At 39.0% G+C, this 20,383-nt stretch overlaps 3 protein-coding genes and 1 non-coding gene across 23 annotated transcripts in view; 1 reads left to right on the top strand and 3 right to left on the bottom strand.

Moving 5' to 3' along the window:
• The first annotated feature begins 1,634 nt into the window (after positions 1 to 1,634).
• TRNAM-CAU (transfer RNA methionine (anticodon CAU)) lies at positions 1,635 to 1,706 on the top strand. Its single transcript has one exon. It is a non-coding gene; the product is annotated as a tRNA-Met (tRNA).
• A 474-nt stretch (positions 1,707 to 2,180) lies between these two features.
• LOC135632395 (uncharacterized) lies at positions 2,181 to 4,012 on the bottom strand. Of its 6 annotated transcripts, none has more exons than XM_065140944.1 (3): positions 3,588 to 4,012; positions 3,433 to 3,512; positions 2,181 to 3,061 (listed from the first exon to the last, which is right to left on the bottom strand). In XM_065140944.1, exons 1-3 carry the CDS (start codon positions 3,888 to 3,890, stop codon positions 2,308 to 2,310), a joined length of 1,137 nt encoding a protein of 378 aa, XP_064997016.1. In that variant the 5' UTR covers positions 3,891 to 4,012; the 3' UTR covers positions 2,181 to 2,307. The 6 variants fall into 6 exon arrangements, with proteins under 6 accessions (XP_064997016.1, XP_064997015.1, XP_064997017.1 ...); XM_065140943.1 differs by having other exon boundaries at positions 2,181 to 3,079; positions 3,433 to 3,503; XM_065140945.1 differs by having other exon boundaries at positions 3,433 to 3,503.
• A 3,334-nt stretch (positions 4,013 to 7,346) lies between these two features.
• LOC135632524 (uncharacterized) lies at positions 7,347 to 7,748 on the bottom strand. The gene has a single exon (XM_065141137.1). It carries the CDS (start codon positions 7,746 to 7,748, stop codon positions 7,347 to 7,349), a length of 402 nt encoding a protein of 133 aa, XP_064997209.1.
• A 3,540-nt stretch (positions 7,749 to 11,288) lies between these two features.
• LOC103979312 (uncharacterized) overlaps positions 11,289 to 20,383 on the bottom strand; it is a 29,116-nt gene continuing 20,021 nt past the window's right edge. The window contains exons 2-10 of one of the 15 annotated variants that reach the window (XM_065144488.1): positions 17,683 to 17,723; positions 16,814 to 16,946; positions 15,685 to 15,823; positions 14,965 to 15,542; positions 13,871 to 14,207; positions 13,333 to 13,594; positions 12,997 to 13,089; positions 12,227 to 12,685; positions 11,289 to 11,784 (exon numbers count right to left, since the gene is read on the bottom strand). In XM_065144488.1, the coding sequence (XP_065000560.1) occupies positions 11,440 to 11,784; positions 12,227 to 12,685; positions 12,997 to 13,089; positions 13,333 to 13,594; positions 13,871 to 14,207; positions 14,965 to 15,542; positions 15,685 to 15,823; positions 16,814 to 16,946; positions 17,683 to 17,723 (2,387 nt within the window). In that variant the 3' untranslated portion in view covers positions 11,289 to 11,439. Of the gene's footprint in view, positions 11,785 to 12,226; positions 12,686 to 12,996; positions 13,090 to 13,332; positions 13,595 to 13,870; positions 14,208 to 14,964; positions 15,543 to 15,684; positions 15,824 to 16,657; positions 16,744 to 16,813; positions 17,633 to 17,682; positions 17,724 to 20,383 lie in introns of those variants that run through there. The other 14 variants (XM_065144489.1, XM_018824162.2, XM_018824164.2 and 11 more) reach the window with 14 other exon arrangements.

The following is a 20,383-nucleotide window of genomic DNA, read 5'->3' as shown; positions in this document are numbered from 1 at the left end:
TATAGTTGGAAAAATCTTATCTTCTATCGAAGGTAATATTTAAAATAATTTTAATCTACTTTCCTATTTTATTCAAGGAATAGAAAAAGATATAACATTTGAAAAAAATGAAAGAAATCAAAATATTATCTTTTTCAAAAGTAAGAATATATTATATATTTGATTTGATGCAATTATTTTTTTTATTTTTTTTATTTATAGCTAAAAAAGAGACTAAAACATTATAATTTTTCTTGGTAGTGCGAGTTGGTTTCAATGGTATGATCTTACCATCGATAAATATTCATGTCTATAATCCATTTATTTTCTATTATATTTTAATTATTAGATTTTTTTCTATTCCTCTATGATAAAAAAAAATCTTGTTTCTTCTCGTTCGAAAAGAGATATTAATTCTTTTTTTTGTTGCTAAATTATTATTTGACCATTCTCTAAAATCCAATTAAAATTCGACGATCTCGAGTCTCGCTCAGCTATCACTGTTGACATAGTCATGGGTAGATGGGCAAATCCAATAATATCCGTGACTCCTGTGATTCGTCTTCGTACATCATAAAAAGTCACCACTTTTGTCTCTATCAAATAAGTTTAAACTATATAAGTGAGTTCTTCATGTCGTACAACAGTAACTCATGTCTTACTCTCTCATCCATTCTCACGGTTGCCTCGAACATCCAATCACATCTTAACTGTCTATAATCTATTGGTAGTAAGAGCGCATAAAAATACATCTTAATTATATGAGTGACGACTCTTATGAAATGTTAGTTGACTTCTTAACATGTTTTAAATTATTTTCTATAAAAATAAATGGTAGAGTATATTCTAATGTCAAGTGTGCTTGATGGACGCTACAAGTGAGCTAACGGAAAGGACAAAGACCTTGTCATCACCCCACCCCCCCTTACTCAATGGTAGGGCGACGATTTGTTAGTCGTCACGAACAATAGTCCACGATTAACGGTACAGACCGACCTTAGGAGTTATCGAGGGCAATAATCCTCGAACAAATGAACAGATCAGTACCAACCTTCCATATAATGAATGACAGAAAAAGAGCATATCGATCGATTATCTATCAACCGCGGCTCCCCAGCTTCTTAAATATAAGAACTGATCCCTGGCGCCTGCATAGGAAAATCCTGAACCATCTCATTTTTATTACTTTATGAAAAGCTAACTTTACCGTTTGAGGGATCAGGTTGAGAAATCCCCCTTTAACATCGACCTTTATATAGGATCTTCAAGAAAATTAGAATCCATATTGGATGCACGAAGATCACATCGTATCTATCTTGGCCACCTCATTCCCTATAGTAATCGACTCGCTTGACAACCACGATAGTCACATAAATAACTTTACATATTCTAAACAACTGTATCGATATTCGGTTGATAGCATCAAGGTAGTAACAAAAAAAAACAATGATTTATTCATTTGTTCCGTCTTCGGAGAGGAGCAAAAATGCACATGGGACGAAAGATTAGCCATCGGATTGAATGAGAACGATGTCTTAAATTAAATATATTTATTTAATAATCAATCTTCATTTAGGCTGTAATGAAAGATACCCTATATATTAAGCGCTGATATAATATATTATATAGAATACTGAACAGCATTGTGCATATCAATCAGAGTGGCGCAGCGGAAGCGTGGTGGGCCCATAACCCACAGGTCCCAGGATCGAAACCTGGCTCTGATATATTTTATTATTTACTTTTGATTTTGTTGGATTCTGACCATTTGTTAAAGCTCACATTTTGTCTGATGAAACATCCAATTCTTAGTTTCTCAGAACCAAATTAGGCGGGCTTTATTTTGCTATGGGTCCCATCAACTCTAACATAATCTATGTGACTCTTTGACTCGTTTCCCAAAGCCCCAAATAGCCAACAAGAAAACAAACGGACGTGAGCTCACGCAGTTATATGTGGTGGAGCCAAACATTCTCCGCAAGTGGACGATTTGATGGGCCCCAAATGTTTGTTTGTGACCACCCAAACCACGATCCATTAGGACGACCAAAGACTCCATCGACTACGATGTTGAACGACCATGTCCTGGCGATTCATTTCTATCGGTTAAATTGTGTCTAGGCGTCAGAGGTCATGAGATGCCAACTTACCCCACATATACCCATGAGGAACATAAAAGAAATGTACCCATCACAACCATAGAAATTAACCGGTAGCAGTCATTAGCATTGCCATGGAGAATAATAGTTACCACAGGGGAGACGAGATGTGAGTGCAATCGGAGCTGCATGCGTGGAACACCCATCACATCATGATTCCCAAGATCTACTAACTACACACACTGGTCCTGTTCTCCTTCTTTCTTCTGCATTGTCCATTGCTTTGACTCTCACCGCCGGCCTCGTTGCCATGGGGTGGGGATGGTGATGGCATCGGTTCAACTTCCGCCGCCGGCGGTGATAGCAACGACGACGGCAGCGAATGGTTGGTGTCGTCGAGCAGACTGCTGATCGATCGAGCCTTCACCATGCCTGTCGTCTTCCTCTCCTCCTCTTCCTCCTCATCCTCTCGTGGCGAGGTCGATGATAAAACACCGTTCTTTCCATCAACGCTCCATTTGGGCTGACTCGTGCCCAGTTGGCCTCTGACGCTGCTCACGCTCCTGAGCCGTCCCTTCCCAAGATGGTGCTCGCAGAGAGAGTAGCCGACGAGGGTCTGCTGGCAGCACCGCCACCCTCTTCCGTTGACGCGGCTGCATCGCGAACCCTCCACCAGCACCGCCGGGCTCCTCCGTCTCTTCCCCTTGATACTTGAGCCATTCCCCGCTCTCGCAACTGCTACCCCACCATCGCGTCGCTCTTTATCGCCATCGTTAGGACTGGTGCAATTATTGTTCGCTGGAGCAGGACCAGTCTTTGCTCTCGCCCTCGCCTTGGCCTTTCTCCCTTGCTCCGTTATCTTCTCTTCTGGTCTTCCATCCCCATGTCCATCATCTCGCCCTCCTCTCGTTTTCTTCTGTGTCGATATCATTTCCCCCAGCAACGCTGCTCCCGATGCTACCGCACCCGAGCTGCCACCGATCCTGGGGAGGCAAGGAGATCTCCAAGTGGAAGACAAGAACAGTGAACACCAGAGCGCAGATCTCATCCATGAAACTATTGTTGCACCACAGAGCATCAAACATATGAATCTTGACTCACCCGCTTATGCAACGAGCTAGCTAGTAAGTGGTAGACAGAACCAAAAAGGAAGAGGAGAGGTGTGCGAGTTTTGGATTACTAGATTGGAATGGGGGATGGGTTGTCATGATTGGTCAGGCTGGCGTGCATGCACGGTATATAGTGGCAGCAAATATATGGGAAGCTTTTCCTTTTTGATGTCTTTTACTCGCAAGCGGTGGTGATGCAAAAAGGGAGGTATTCTTAAAAGGGGGAAAGGGGGCAAGTCACCTACCTCTTTCTGCTATTGGCCTGGCCATTCCATCCTTTGTTGGATTCCACCGTCGGCTCCTCTTCCTCCACCTCCTTCAGCACCTGCAATAAATCACCACATTGCACCCAACAAGCAGAGACATACAGAAGCAAGCGAAGGTCGAGGTAAGCAGGCACCTGCGCACGCTCAAGAGTGGTCAGGAGACGAGAAGCCGCTCTGCTGCCGCTGATCCTCGAATCCAAAGATGAATCCGAAGAGGCAGGAGCCTGATCAGGGCTTCTATAAGGATCCCACCCCGGCTCATGGGAATCCACCGGCAGATCCCCAATCGGGTGCAACCCTTCCAGAACTCCCAAAGATCCTTCCCCGGTGTCATCCCTGGATCCATATGCATGTCTCCCATTTGGTGGGTGGACTCGGAGGGTTGGATCTGGGTAGACAGGAAGGGAGGTGAGAGAGGGTCTCTTCCGGATCCTCATAGTAAAGGGATGGGGAGAGAAGGAGAGATTAGATGGATGAGGAGAGAGAAAGGAAGATAAAGAGAGAAGGTGTGGATTCAGAAGGCTGCAGCAAAACCCCTTCCCACCCCCTCTCTCTCTCTCTCTCTCTCTCTCTCCCCCTTCCCTTTCAAGAGACTAAGCAATAAAGAGGAGCTTATGTTTGTGTGGTTCTGTCTGCCACTTTGCTTAATCTTCTCAGGTAATTCATGGGATGGATGAAAGGAAGTGCAGCGAAGACAAAAGATAACAACAGCCATAATAGCAGTAATATTTACAGCAACAATAATAACAAGAAGGGTAACGTGCGACGTTCCACCAGGTGGACTTCCGCCATTGGTCCGACCGTACGTGCCGCTGACGACCAGTCGGAGAGGTGGGGCTCACACCGTCCACCAATAGGGGATGGCCGTCCAATGTGGGATTTCGCATGCAGCCGAATCAATAGACTTCCTACATAAGCCTTCTGCAGCCCGATGGACGCAATCTTACATGCACCGTGTGCTCCTTCACCGCGTCCGCTTGCAGAAGCCGATCGAACCAGGCAGCCATCAGAGACTGGTCGCCGGCGATCTCCTCGATCGAGCGCAACCAACACGGGACCCTATGGCGTCGCCGCCGAACAACTGCTTGCTTCCCCTCGAGAGCCTTGAACCTCTCGTACGGCCTTCTGCTGCACCTCCCCGACGGCGGAGAACAGTACAGTGATCAACGCATATTAAATCGGCAGAAGAAGAATCAAACGCAGCAGTAAACGTCCAAACGATCGAGAGCAGAAGCGGTGAGGCAGCTCACGTCGTCGTCGGCAGACTTGGCCCAGAAACGGGCCTCTGCCCGCTCGTAGGCGTCGTCCGGCACCACCTACTCCGCCATGGCCTTGCCGCGGTGCACACGGACGGCTCGAGAGCCCATTCCACCGTCCGGCCATGGGACTCGGTCAAATCAATTCAAAAAATATCAGAGACAGGTTTCGATCCTGGGACCTGTGGGTTATGGGCCCACCACGCTTCCGCTGCGCCACTCTGATTGTTGCATAACACTAATTTATTTTATTTATTTATCAAATGATAAATCGTTTATTGACTGATTCGATTTTGGTTCTAACTCATAGTATGCGACTGCTAATGCGGATCGAGTTTTCAGAATTTACAAACCCGAATCCAATCAGGTCTAAATTTATTTATGATTTCTAATGACAAGATTATTATTTTATGGGGTTATGTTTAGGCGCAATCAAAGGTAAGGAGGTGCCTTTAGCACCAATGACATGAACCCAATTCACTTATCATAATGATGAAAGAACAGATCACTATAAAGCTAATGAAGATTAGGCATGTGGGGGAAGCACAGTGGAGGACTCACCTGCTTTGGTCACCATCCAAGCCTAAAGGAAAAGAGAAGCAGATGCCATTTCTTTCTTTTCATTATCTACATTCCACTCTATATATAAATGTACAACATCCTCCTGAGGTAGATGGATTCACTGGCAGCTCTTTTCCCCTTTCTTTTGCTGCAATCATCCACATCTTTATGTCTCCTTGGCATCATGTGCCGAAAGAGGCACCGAGAATCGACCATGTACAGAAATTTCCCAGCAAAATATATGCGTAAACCTTCCTAATTGATGAATGAATGTCTTACTTTCCATTATTCGCAAATAATCTTTTAACCATTGCAGTTCTATGCAATAAAAATAATGAGATTAAGTTTCAAATTTCAGTTCTAGATTATGCTGTTGATTAAAATTATCAAGTATTTCTTTAAAGAAAACCACTCTATAAATCTTTAAGACAGGTTTCTTAACAGTGTATCAAACAATATATGATTCTAAAATCAAGAAAAAATATTAAAAATATATATTTTAATAAGGCACTGTAAGCTTGCCAATTTAATTGATTAGAATATTAAGTTTGGCATAATTATGCTTGCAAAGTTTGAAATTTATAGATGTGTCAGTGTAGTTAATCTATAAATTCATCAGATCAGAAACCATGTCGAAAATATATTTAATGAATCTTCTATTTACTTCAATGGGAATAAATTGATATTCTTTTCGGTTACATATAAATGTTTATTTCAAACATACATTTTTATTTTTTGATTTTAGAATCATATATGTTTTATTCTTTTGTCAATGCCATAGCGAACGAATGCGAAAAGGGACTTTACTTTCATTTCTAATCTACTATTATTTAAATATTTAAGCTAGAGCACAAAAAAAACATTAACACTCTTCAAAAATATAGCATATATATCGATATGAAAATAGTAAAATTCATATATATATATATATATATATATATTCTATATTAAAATTTAAAGAGGCAAATATGCTATTTTCAAACTTTGGAAGGATAGATATATTAAACATCTAAATAAAATAAAAAATACGTTAGTGGCTTGGATATATTTATGTTTATACACATACATATAACTGTTAGTGGCTTGGATATATACATATATATATATATATATATATATATATATATACACACACATACATGTATGAGAAGTGAGCCAACTTATTTTACATTTGAAACCATGACCTGAGTTTTCCAAGTATATTTCTGTTCTGCTTAAGCTTATTTACATCGATCTGCAGCACTTTAGTTATGGGACATCTCTTTCTCTCTCTCACAGACACACATATAGAATGCTTGTAAATAAGAATGTGACAGGTGACCTGATGACTCTATAGGCATACTCTCATTGGGCATTTGCCGTGCAAAGAAAAGATGCCTAGTACTTTGTTAGGCATGAGATGAATCTTAAGCACACTGCTGTCATTTGGCCATCACTAATGAACTCAGTTCATGGATGAACCGTGAGGTCAGCTAGCCTTCGTGCTTCGTACCTAAACAAATAGCAGTTCCATCTTGTTTCTGACCAACTCACATGATGCTGTCCTGGAACCTGAGATGCATCAACATGCTCAAGACTTGTATCCTTGTGTGCGTGTGTTCCAAAAGAACAGCAAGCGTCAGCAACATGGAAACACACACCTCATGGCCCAGTAAAAGTTACCGAGGTGCGAGTCCTGCCATACTTGTCTGAAACCCTACAGCTTTTAATGTAGGCAGCCAAGCCAAAAATCCTCCTGTCGTCTCTACCAGATCATCTGCTTAGTATGAAGCTATATATTGCTTTGTTTCTCGGATCATGCCGTATTACCATACTATCTTAAAGGTAGTGATCCGTGAACAGTAGGAGCTTGTTTCGATGATTCGAGTAGATGCACTCTTCCTCAAATTCCAGCATTCATGTAGATACAAGTCGTAAAGATGGCAAAGAACTATGCCTTAATTCATACGCAGAATAGACAGCATCATCTTACTAGTCGAACGACATACATAACTAAGTATCTAAAGACCATTCCAAAAACTAGCCGCTTCTTCTTCATCTTCTTCTTGCAACCACGCCATGGATGATACGACGACATTATCGACTTAGCAGGGGGAACCACCGGTCGTGGAAGTAGGACTGGTAGGAGATCATGAACATGAGGAGCACCAAAGCAAGCGCGACGCCCCACGGGGATCCGCCGTCCCGGTGGAAGGTGTCCCTCTCCGCCAAGGGGGCAAAGAAGGACACCCTTCGCCGAGGGTCGTTCGACAGCCAATGGACGACCAGAAGCAGCAGCAGCGGCGACACCATGAGCAGCAGCTTGATCTGGTTGAACAAGCTCTCGAACACCGACTCGTAGGTCATGTACCATGAGAGGCCTATAAACATGAAGAGCGTGAGGAGGAAGAAGCAGAGGTGGAGTGGCAGGGGAGGAGATTGGGCGTAAGAAGGATTGTAGTAGTAAGGACCGCTTTGGTAGTAGTAACCATTAGCCATTGCTCTCTCCTCTATATCTTTCTACACGGGAGAGACAGGGTCAGTATGTGGCCTTTTATAGAGGTTAAAGCCTCAAGTAAGCAACTATAGAGAGGGAGGTTAAGAGAGAGAGAGTGAGAGAGAGAGACTTTACTTGGGGGTGTGGGAATTCCAACAATTCAGAGGCCGGAAAGATAGGTCCAAAGTGTTGCATGGCCCAGGGCTGCTGGAATAGAGGGAGTGACCAATCCAGAAGTGACACGTACGACCGACCATGGTGCCGGTGGGGAATCTAAGAAAAGCTTCGGGTGAGGATTGATTACTTGGAAAGTAATGAGGTGCCGAAAGTCCATGTCATCACCCCTACTTTTGAAGCAGTAGGTCTTGAAACGAAGGCTTCCCATGGAACAATATGAGCTGAATCAAATTGCATCTTTGTGCTGCGGCGCTACAGATCATCATACTGATGCTTTTTTTTATAAGCGGATGTTTGCAGAAGAAATTTGATCAAGATAGTGAAGCTGCTGGTGTGATTTCCAATCTGAATATTTTGAAGGTTGAAATTAAAAATCATACATATTATTATTATGGAACAAAAGTGTGTAAGCTTCATTTGATGAGAGGACTAAGAACTAACCTGGTGGATGAGTACAAATTGTGCCTGCATTGAAGAATTCTGATTGGTGTTTGGCAAAGGTTATGCAGTTTGTACATCAAATGAAATCAGACAATGTTCTTGAAGGATTAAGAGTATAAAGAGTTTGAAGCCCCAAAAAAGATTGTTCATGGAGTAGCCTCACTTTGGCTATCCTGGAGAACCCTCATTGAGAGGAGAAGAAGAAGAATAGTCGGATCACATCATAACTCTAAGGTGGTTTCTTTTTTGTCACAGTAGATCCAGAAATTGGCAGAGCCTGGGAGAAAAAATTTCTTCTGCAGGACAAGACAAACTTGAAATGTGCAAAAAATAGGTCAAAATTGAAGTCACCAAACTTTTTGACACTGTGGATCCACCTGAATCGATTCCTTGTCATCTCACAAGGTAAGGAAACCACCGGTAACACATTTGAAGGAATCTCTGTCCCTCTAAAAAGCTCAAACAGTCATTACAATTTCATCAATGTACTGATGTCAGATACTACACAGAAGAGTTCTGACAAGTGTTTGATGGACCAAACATATTATGTTTTGTCCCTCACAGTGTCTCCTTGCAAATAATATGTTTTTTTTTGCAGCAGTAATTAGTTGGACAGACTAATTAAGTCTGTCACTGTCCTCTTTATTTGTGTCCTCCATCTGCATCATTCTTCTGTCCTACATAACCATAACTTGTTCATATACATTTATATTATTTGATAGAAAACAGAACTTTCTGGTGTAGGAAAATCCCCAGTGTATAACAATTAAAACATACAACACCTGGAAAGAAGAAAAATAAAACCATCCTCTTAAGAATTTTTCAAGACTTTCTTGTCATGAAACAATTATTGGAGTCCACAAGAAAGCTTATGCTGCTACTATCTGCTCCTGTACTACAAGTCTCCTCACTTTTTCCACCTAGACCAAGTACTAGATGTCCCTGCCATTTTACCTCTCAAATTTCACCTTAAAAAACCCACAGTAAAAAGGTAAGTTTAGCATTGACTCGTTGATGGTGTAAATGTTTTCATGATCATTCTTTCCCTTTTTTTTTTCTCCTTTAGTCTTACAGTGAGAAGAGGTTTATGTATCTATTCACTTTACATCTCCTCCTTTCCTTAATCTTGTTGTTTTCATAATTGTAATAAATTGCTATTCATGATATTCCCAAGTCGATAAGATCAAACTTTGTACCATAAATTAAAAACCTTATTCCAGGCCTAAGAAAGTACCAACTAGGGTTGCAAAGAAACCAAGCTATCTATGAACATCTTGATGGATTAACTCAAAGTCAGTTCATAATTGTCTATTTTTTATTGGCGAACATTCCCAAGTTTGGATTTTAAGGGTCACAACTCACTAATTAATATGATTATTTAGCACTAACCTCGATAATCAACTTGCTCACAGCCCTCAGATAGATCCTAAGATGAGGCAGGCAACTCTGTCAGTTTTAAACCTAGCTCTGATCGGTTTCAATGGTCACCAATTTTCTCAAACTAAAATAGTCCAATAAAAATCATCAAGATGATCCATTTTCAACAATATTATATTAGCCATGAAAATTTAAGAATAAGATTCATCTTATTCAATTGTGTATCATGTATCCAAAAAAGAAAAATTGTGTATCATACATCATATATGATATCCTTAACAATGGTCAAGAAATGAATATTTAGCTGCAAATTTAAATCAAATCATTTCTGATACTAAAGCATCAGTCAAGTGTTTCGAAAGAGTAGCAGATTTCATATTATTAGAGAACATTAACTAAAAAAACTAGAAGCAAATTGATATGTTCATGTACTAGTTTGAATTTGATCCCTATTCAATTGGACGAGTAATACTTAAAAATTAAAAATTTTAGGACTTCTTTTGTTAGATTCATAATATAATTTCGATAGATGGTACATCTTCCATTGTGAATTTAACATGTTGAATGAAACGTGTTATCCACAATAAGTCATAGGAGAGAACTCATTCTCTATAATAACAAATGAAATAGATCATATGTCACAGCAAAATTGATGCATCACAATGACAAACGAAACAAATCATATCAACTAGCAGATAATAATTAAATTTTCCAATAATTAACTCAATCTATTGACTCTGTTAGCCTTTATTTGAGGATTTATCCTTTTGTAATAACATCCTTATCCATTTAGAAAACTTGCAACTGTATATATAATTGTACTCTAAAATTATAGTGTTTTGTAGACCTCTTGCATATTACTTAGTCCTCTCTTCTTCAATATGGTTTTAAAGTACTACTCTAAAATCTAAAAACACTACCTGAATAGCTAAAATTGTTTCTTCCTTCCATTGAGATCCACCGATGCAGCCTATCCATATAGTTTTCATTCTTTGCACTTATAAAAAAACGTACGTGTTCTTGTGTAATGTTCAGAAATAAGACACCCAATAATAGAGAATGCCATAGAATCCATTCAAAAGGACCATGTGGAAGAAAATGGGATATGATCTACAATAAAATCATGAAAATTTCGCTTGCAAAGTATAATCAACCACTTATGAATCATGAAAATTTACAAGCTTCCAGTCTCTTTAGCAAAGCATATACGGACATGATGCAAGAATGTCAAGAATGCCGTGGCAAGATAATATCAAAATGTCCAACATTATAATGGCTGCCTAGAGAGAACTGACCTGAAACCCACACTCAAAAACTATTGATTCTGATGCACATGCAAACTTTTTCCTGTGGATCAGAAAGAATAGATAGCAATTATAAAAGAATATGCCAGGTTAAAGAATGCTATCTTTAGCATTCTTTACCATCTTTGCTTCACAAAGTATGATAGGGTAAGTCTCGTCGTCTAATTACCAAAGCTTGTTCACCATGGCCTGTACAAATTGATTAGGTCTTGTGATCTGGCTGCCAGTTAGACCATACAAGAATGAAAAGAAAACAAGAAGTAAAGCTCTACTGATTCAGAAAAACTGTCCAGTTATTAAAATGTGAAAAGCTTGTTTTCCATTACAAACAAGACTTATGCATTTATGCATATATAAACCTACTTCAGCCCTAACAACAAACTGATTTCTTCCTTCAAAATTTGGCTGCCCAGTTGAGGTGTCCAAGCTGGGTCTGCTGACGGTTACCAACCTGTGGCCCAGGAGATGCGATGCCGAGTCCAAGACTCCCACCTATGGCTGGTGGGACCTGCTGCTGCAGCAAGTGATGTGAATTCACCATGGAGGTTGGCTGAGGTTGAGGGTACAAGCCTGGGTACTGCACATGAGAAGTATTTCGTGTGGCATTAAAAGCAGCATGATCAGCATGGGCAGGCAAGAATGCTGATTGTGGTGCTTGCCCTGATAGGCTATAATATGGTGCTGACTGTAAGTTTGGAAGCTCTCGTGACGTCAGAATCCAGTTATCAGATGTGTCCAACTGCAGAAAGACACCAGACACTGTTATAGTGTATCTCGAATCAAGTAAATGTATGTATAAAACTATTACAATTGCAAGAACAAAGTCTCCGGCTGCAATTGACTTAAACCAGTTTCAACAAGAAAGAGAACACGTTGAGGATCCTATGTTCAGAGAAGAACCAAAAACTAAAAGAAATTCTTAGTAACCAACAAAATGGAATAAATCCTCAAATGCCAGTTCCATAATAGCAGAAAGCATTTACACGAAGGAAACTAGCATCAACCAAAGTCAGTCAAGAAATGATCGCTAGCAAAAGTATGTACAAGCATAATGGTAAAGCATAGACTTTTAAACAAAACTAGGTGGTTTCACTTCATGCTAGATAAGTGCTCTTAAGCACATAATACAAATTTAATTGAGATTGTAAATAGAGATAACCAAACTGCAGTTCAAACTATACCTGTGGGTTTGGAACAAAGACATTGTTGTCTTTGTATTTGACACTGTTCAAGTCTTCTTGGCTTGTTGTGTTACTGACAGCACCAGGGAAACTGATGGCAAAACTAGCAGGATTGGTGTAGGTTCCACACCCGGTTGGGTTGCCAGCAGCAATTGGTTTATACTGTGTGGTTGCACACTTGCTTGCCAGTATGTGTGGGCTTCCTCCAGGCATCAGAACATAACTATTCACAGTGGAGGGATGAGGATACCCAGGGTTGCTGGCATAGTTTGGCATGGCCATTTGTGGAACATAAACTGGAGAAATAATGTGACGATAAGGCACAAAGTTTGGAAAATGGGGCATATGAATTTGTGGGTACAGCTGCACAATCGGCTGCTGCTGCTGAACAAGTTGTTGCTGCTGTGCCATGGCCAAACTAGAAAAACTGCTACAGGCGGCATGAAAACTCAAGACCTGCTGGAGAAAATGCAAAGCATGATCGAAGTCTGAAAATGCTAATAGGACAGAATCTATGAAAATAAATTACTACTGGAAGGACAAATGAAGTAATGAGGCTTATTCCATAAAAATAATGAAGTGCATACAGATATTGTGACCATAAATGGTGAATAAAAAAGAATAATATGCTTTCCTTTTTTTTGCTATATTGAAAGTACTTGTACAAGAAATATAATGATGTCTCTCCTAAATAAAATAAAATGGCCAGCATATGTATTTGGAAAACAAAATACAGCAAAGGGCAGTCACAAAATCAGGTCAACAAGTACCTCTGATGATGAAGTTGAACCTTGAGCATGTACATTATCTTGCATTACTGTTTTGAAAAATGGGACATCATAACTACTTTGGTTGTCATATGCCTGTTTCACATTGAAAGAGATTGCTAACTTCAGATATTCCATTTGATTTTTAGGAAGAAAGATGTAGTTATACAACAGTAAATCAACCAGAAGATAACTATCCATTTTCTAATGTATTTGTCCTGAAGCACTTGCTTCTCACCTTTAAGGCTATGTTAAAAAAATCATGGGTTACTTATCTAAGGCAGTACACCAAGAAAAAGTTCATCCTCCTAAAATTAGTTTAAGTGATGATTGACTCACTGAGAAACTTGGCAAGCTATGAGGATTTTGTAGCTGCTGCTCTTCCTGTGTATTGAAAGGAGGGCTGTTGCTCTCCACCAATCTAATATCATCATAAGTCTGAATAGTTTGAGGACTTACACAACCATTATTTTCAGGTGGTGGCTCCTGTGATTCTGCAGCTGACACAGAAGAGCCACATGGCGAAGTACTAGACTGGTCATGCAGACTGTCCCTGCAAACTGCAGAAATTACATTTTCCACTGGAACTGGTGCAAACATACTGCCAGCAAACTTTAAAATTCTTATAAGTATGCTATTTGTAATATAAATGAAAGCAAGCTGCAAGACATTAAACCAAACCAAGAATTTCAGTAGCATCAAGGAGATCAGTGTCTTAAGTTTTCTACCAGTTCTTTAACGATCTTGGTGGAATCTACATTATAAAAATACTGAAAATAGTATGATATATTCCATTTCTTATTAAATTAAAAGTTAAAACCCAGCAGCAATAACTCACTAAAACCACAACAAAAAACTAAAGAGAAGGTGTAAACACCTGTCAGAAGGTTCGTCATCCAACTGCTCTGCACTTCCTGATTGATGAGGAACAGAGGCAAACCCCTTGGATGTGTCAAACCCAGTACCAAAACTTCCAAATATCAGCTGCATGCACTCTGACTGTGGCACTAGAAGATGCTGTGGTATGATCACATGTTGACTATCCAAACTACAATCTTGTGACAATTTCTCAGATCTGGTTTTTCCCACTGGTCGTGAGACACAAGAACTAACAGCACAAGATGGAGAAGCTGAAGTAATTCCAGGCACACCATTGTTGACAATATTGGGTTTTGGTCTAGTTTTAGGCTTCCACTTCATGATGGGCTGAACAGCTTTACAGAGCAAATCACATCAGGACACAGCAACACCAGCATAACAAAAAAAATTCAATTTTCAGTTGGTTAGAAATTGTATTTACCAGAGAATACTAAAAATTCAAAATTAAGCCCAAATTCTGCACCAGAACCCACCTTCATTGTTTCATTAAAATCCCAGAAGCTTGGCTGTGGTAAATTATACTAGAACGTGTCTTAGTCCCCTGACTAGAATGACTGGTGCAAAAGGTCTGCGATAATTTTGTTTATCTCATATTTTTACCAAAGTTGTTTTTAATAAATATTTTGCTGTTCTATATAGTATAAAGTTTTTAATTATTGTCTTGACCATTTCTTATCTTGTCATTCTGATCCGACCAATCTTACCGACTCAATATAAATCATCCCAAGCCAATTTCACCAATCTTGCAAATATTAAATATAACAGAATTTACTAACTGAAACAGCAAATTCATTGTAAGAGTACATCACGATTCTGCTTAAACAAGTGAAATTGTGCATGTAATGTGCATGAACTGCAAACAGATTATGCAAATTATCATACATGGTAACTCTTTGCTATTATTAATAGAATGCATACACTATAAGAAACTATTATAGACTTTTGTGCATAAAATATATATTACATAACAGCTCAATGGTAAGGCAGGACATAGGCAATCAGTGGAGACATATGACATCAGTGGAGACATATGACACCCAAAAACCACATGTACCTCAGCTAAGTTTTAGCGCACAAGGTAAGAAATAATACCTTTCTGCTGACTCAGAGACTGTTGGTGTAATCTGCTATTGTGGTAGAAACCCTGTGATTGTATGCTTAAGGACATGCTATACAGATCGGCGGCTGATGGAGAAATTTGGTTTAGTGAATGACTCTTAGATGTGTAAGCCTGATGTCCAGTTGATTCCACTGAGAAACAAATATTCTTTCCTGATAAAGAACTTGAGAGGAAGCTATTTGAAACAGATGAACGATTTTCAGGATGATCAGAAGTCTGTCTTCGAAAGCCAACTACTCCAACTTCGCGCTGAATAGCCCCCACTTTACCAGCTGATGCAGAATCAAGAGATGGAACATGAACTGGATCTGAAGATGAAGAGGACATCCCAATAAAGCTATTTGGTAACCCTGAAGTCTGTGTTTCATTCTGTACAACGGATGCTATTGCTTCACACTTGTCCTGTTGTGATGGACTTTTTGTACCACTTGACTTTTCATCTTGGACATAATCAGGTACATGACTGGACTCATCAAAATATGCTGATATAAGACACTCGTCTGAATTTGCAGAAACAGAGTGCTTTTGATCAGAGGGAACTCTGGTAGAGCTATAGGGAGAAATTATTAATGAGAACCCCCAGAGTGATCTAATATATCTTGTTTTGTTAGACAGCAAAACATATTACCAAGCCAAGATACCAAAGCAAAAAATGAATTAAATAAGAAAATGCAAAGATGAGATAATTATACCTCTTCTCTGGAACATCTGGCATAGTTTGCTCATTGCCAGGAACTAATTGCTTATTTTCTTCTTGCAAAGCATCCTTATTAACATTTTGGCTCACTCTGTTGTCCCTTACGATGCGGAATTCGTGACTGATTCCTGCATCTAATAAAAAATTGTCGTCAGAGATTCTCTTTTGATGTCCAGTACACTATATAGGATTTGAATAAATAAATATAATAGTAAAAGTTTCAAAGCTCTCAAATTATGACATGATGCAAAATATGATGGTGAACTACAGTTGCAAATAAATGATCAAATACTCTAAATAATATATTTTTGTTTTGGTTAATATCCTTAATTATATTTCAAATAAAAGACAAGAAACAACATATCAGAAGTACAAATAGAATCAATATTGCCAAAGGTTATATTCACACACTCCCACATACAGAAGTATACCAACCAATTGGAACGGGAGAAAAATCAAGTACAAGTATCTTTCTTTTTGCTAATACTGGAAAAGGACTCGTGGAAAAGGTGCTGCTCTAAAGCCTAAGCCAAAAGACATTAACCCATCTTCTATTTTTTTCATTAAGGAAGCACCTCATGATAAATGGCCTGGGGAAAAGTAAAATAACCCCTAGAATACAGACCTACCACAACAATGTATGAAGAAGATCGAGAATGCCTTCATAAAATTTGAGTCCTATTTAGTGGACATGAGATAGCAAAGCAACAGGATTACACATGGAAGAGCACAGAACTCAAATAGAATCCTATAAAGAATATTACACTTTAAAAAAACCTAACTAAAATGTAGTTGAAGTCCTTTAAACTGATACTTGTGTTTACAGCACAAAGTAGCATAGCACAATTTTGCTTTAAATGTCAAAAGAGAAAAAGTATAAACTGTAATGAAAAAATGATCATTAATTGTCACATTTCAATTTTTATGAAGATCATAAAATTGAAAGAGAACCAAACAGAAACAACTACCTGTTATGACTAAATCAATCAAGAAACAAGAGGGAACTCATATACCATCCACTTGATTTTGTTGGTATTGATCTTTCTCGGAGTACCTACAACAATATTCCTACTTTCTTTATAGCAAAAAATCAATAAGAAAACCTGAGATCACTATGCATTTACCAGGAACCAAATTCCGAGTAAACCCTCCTCTATGAGAATTTTGATTCCACAATCTATATAGTTTTCCCGATGGTATGTTCTGCTCCACTTGCTTTCTAGTATCAGCAAAACCTCTGTAACCTGTGTGCTGAGCCTATGGAGGATGCTTTAATGAGTACCAAAAAAATATTTAAAGCAAGATCACTTGTGATGTAAATAAAATATTATACATAATATGCTTGAATCAATTAATGTAATTTCAACAGATTATTAAGGCATATGATTGCTGTAACAGATAATATCAAGATATGAAGGCAAAGTCATAGAAATATGGAATGCAAGCTATTTAAAAGAACTGAAACAAAATTCATCGCAAAAGCATCCAATGCATACGACATAAAGTTGCCAGAATAAAAAATTCATAAACAGTTTGACATTTAAAATCAGAGTGTTCAACGACAAATGGCCAGCCATAGCTAGAGTTTGTGTCATTTTTCCACCATTCACTACTCCGGCCAGTTGTATTTCCAGCATTCTACCATACAGGATCTCCTGTCTCTTTAAGCCTAATTTATATAAATGCAATAGAAATCAAAACATGGACATCATGACAAAATGATAAGGGACCATCATAAATCTTCAAAGGAAGGGTTCGCATACGAGAAATTATGGGCAGCAACCAAAAGCATGACCCAAAAGAAAGAAAAGAACATAAATTCAGAAACAAGTGACATAACTACATGAATGCAAATTTAACATATTTTTGTAGAAATGCAATGGATAATAACTAATAAAAAGTATAACATAGTTTAAAGAAGAAAAACAAAAATGTCTAAACCCTGATATACAGTAGAAACTAAGGGTCAAGAAAAAATATGGCCCACACATACCTCTTTCTTCCTGTCCCTTCTCTTCACCTCATGAAATGGATCTGCAAGGTACAAATGAGCCATTTTATACATAAATAACTAAAAAATTAAGTGACTTGATCATAGCATTAACCAGCAAAGGCTTTTGGACAAAGTTCATTGTTATTAGCTGATAAAATTTATCTAGACGCAAGTGATCAACAAACCAAAACATTATACCGTAAAGCTGTACTTCATTCAACAAAGGAAGAACAAGACCTGGTCATTCTGTTGATCAATAAAAAGTGCAAAATGCATGACAAAAGTGGTTGCAGCTTCCAACCCAAACACAACATCTATTAAAAACATGAAGTAAAATATAAAATTGTGGAAATGTGATTGATGACCTGATGTGTACTACCACATCGAGTACTCTTTCGACTAAATCCATCACAAAGATTTGCATCCCAAAATTGTCCCAAGTACATGCAACCTAAAACAAACAAAATGTTCATAGTTGATTGTGTTGAATCTCGGATTTTGATGATGAAATCAATTGATTGGTTAGTTGATCTAATCCATATTATTGAGTTAAGTGTGCAGGATTAACTACGATAGCCTGAAAACATAAAGCAAATCTACCGGAGTCAAGTTCGATGGGTGTTCGAAAGTCCGAAGATTCGTCGGAGATACTGCCGAAACCAACCGAGAAGAAATCGGGGACTTGTCGTAGTTTTCGGAAGTCCGCCGAAGAGATCGTCGGAGGTTCGCGAAGATCACCGAGAAGGCTCGGCTACTCGCTGAACTCGCCACAAGATCGGGAGCTTGCTAGGAGTCCGCCGGAAGAAATCCGAGGGTGTATCGAAAGATCGCCGGAAGGAGACTCGACATTTGCCAATTAAAAACTTGCTTAAGACTATGTTTTCAGTTACGTAGTTTGCATGTAATTACGATTAGGATCAAGGGATAATCCTATATCCTGGTTAGGGGCCAATTGGGCCCGAATATGACCTGGTTTAGGCCAGATTTGAAGCCCAACCAATAACCCAAAAGGTCGGGCGATAGTACCGCCGAACTGGGCGGTGGCACCGATAGTACACTGTCTGTAAGACACTGACAGACAGTGGCACCGCCAGCATTGGGAAACCCAAAGGTAATTTAAATTTGGAGCCCAAATTTGAATCCTCTTGGAGCTTATAAATACCCCTCAATTCTCAGCAGAGAATACAACTCTTTGAAAAGCAATAGATTGAGATAAAAGCCTTAGCAAAGTCTTTAGCAAGCCTTGTTTTCAATTGCTTAAGTGTTCACCTCCTTCCTTTTCGTTGAAAATTTGTAAGAGTGTGAACCACTTGTAAAAGGTTGTAAGAGGGGTATTTGTCCTTCCCCTTCAAAGTGATTTGCTAGTGGAAGTTGGGAGCCTCATCGAAGAAGGCTTCGCAAGTGGATGTAGGTCATTTGACCAAACCACTTTAATTTGGTGTGTTCCTTGAATGTGTGAGTACTTACCTTTTTGAAATTGTTATTTACACTACAGCAAGCTTTCGTTTTCATCTTTTCACTTTACTCAAGTTACCGTCGAATCGAAATCTCCTCGCATTTATGAATTCATTTTCAAACTTACAAGTTTTAATCCGCTGCACTAATTCACCCCGACCCCCTCTTAGTGTCGCTCCGATCCTAACAAATGGTATCAGAGCTAGGCTCACTCTCATATTTGGTTTAATACCCAAGAGAGATGACTTACTCCGGCATGCATGAGGGTCATTCTATTACACGTCCACCTATGTTTAATGGGTCGGATTACACGTATTGGAAAACTCGTATAAGGATCTTCCTCATTTCCATGGATTTCGAGCTTTGGACTATTGTCGAAAATGGATTTCAAAAATCTTCTCTTCCGATGAGCGAATGGGATGAATTGGAGAAGAAGGTTTTTGCTTTAAACGCAAAGTCTATGAATGCCCTGTTTTGTGCATTAGACAAAAATGAATTCAATTGCGTTTCAATTTGTGATTCTGCTTTTGATATTTCGAGAACTCTTGAGGTCACTCATGAAGGCACTAGCCGAGTGAAAGAATCCTAAATCAACATTCTTGTGCACTCTTATGAATTTTTCCGAATGAAACCAAGTGAGTCCATTGGAGACATGTACACCCGTTTTACGGATGTCATCAATGGACTCAAACCTCTTGGTAAAGATTTTTCTATCTTTGAACTTGTAACTAAAATCTTAAGATCCCTTCCTGAAAGTTGGGATCCAAAAGTTACGGTCATTTAAGAGATCATGGACCTTAAAACATTTCCTCTTGAAGAACTTATTGGGTTTCTAGTGACCTATAAAATGACGTGTCATGCTCATGAGGAGCTCGAGAACCCCCTTCCAAAGAACAGGAAGGATATGACGCTCACATCACAAGAAGACCACTTGAAAGGAACATCAAGTGATGAGGACAGTGACAATGACATTGCATTTTTAACTCAAAAATTTTAAAAATTTATAAGAAAGAACAAATTTAAAAATAACACTAAAAACATACTTGAACATAAAAATGACCAAGTGATATGCTACGAATGCAAGAAGCCGGGGCACTTCAAAAATGAATGCCCCCAAGCCAAGAAGAAGCAACAAAAGAAGAAGAAAGCTCTAAAAGCGACTTGGGACGATTCAAGTGATTCCGAAAGTGAAGAAGCTAACAATAAAGAGAAGGCAAACTTCGCGCTAATGGCTTTAGGAGAAGAG

This window comes from Musa acuminata, chromosome BXJ3-3, assembly GCF_036884655.1.
Source record: "Musa acuminata AAA Group cultivar baxijiao chromosome BXJ3-3, Cavendish_Baxijiao_AAA, whole genome shotgun sequence".
Lineage (NCBI taxonomy): Eukaryota > Viridiplantae > Streptophyta > Magnoliopsida > Zingiberales > Musaceae > Musa > Musa acuminata.
The sequence above is the reverse complement of the archived record's forward strand: the minus strand, read 5'-3'. Positions and strand labels throughout refer to the sequence as shown.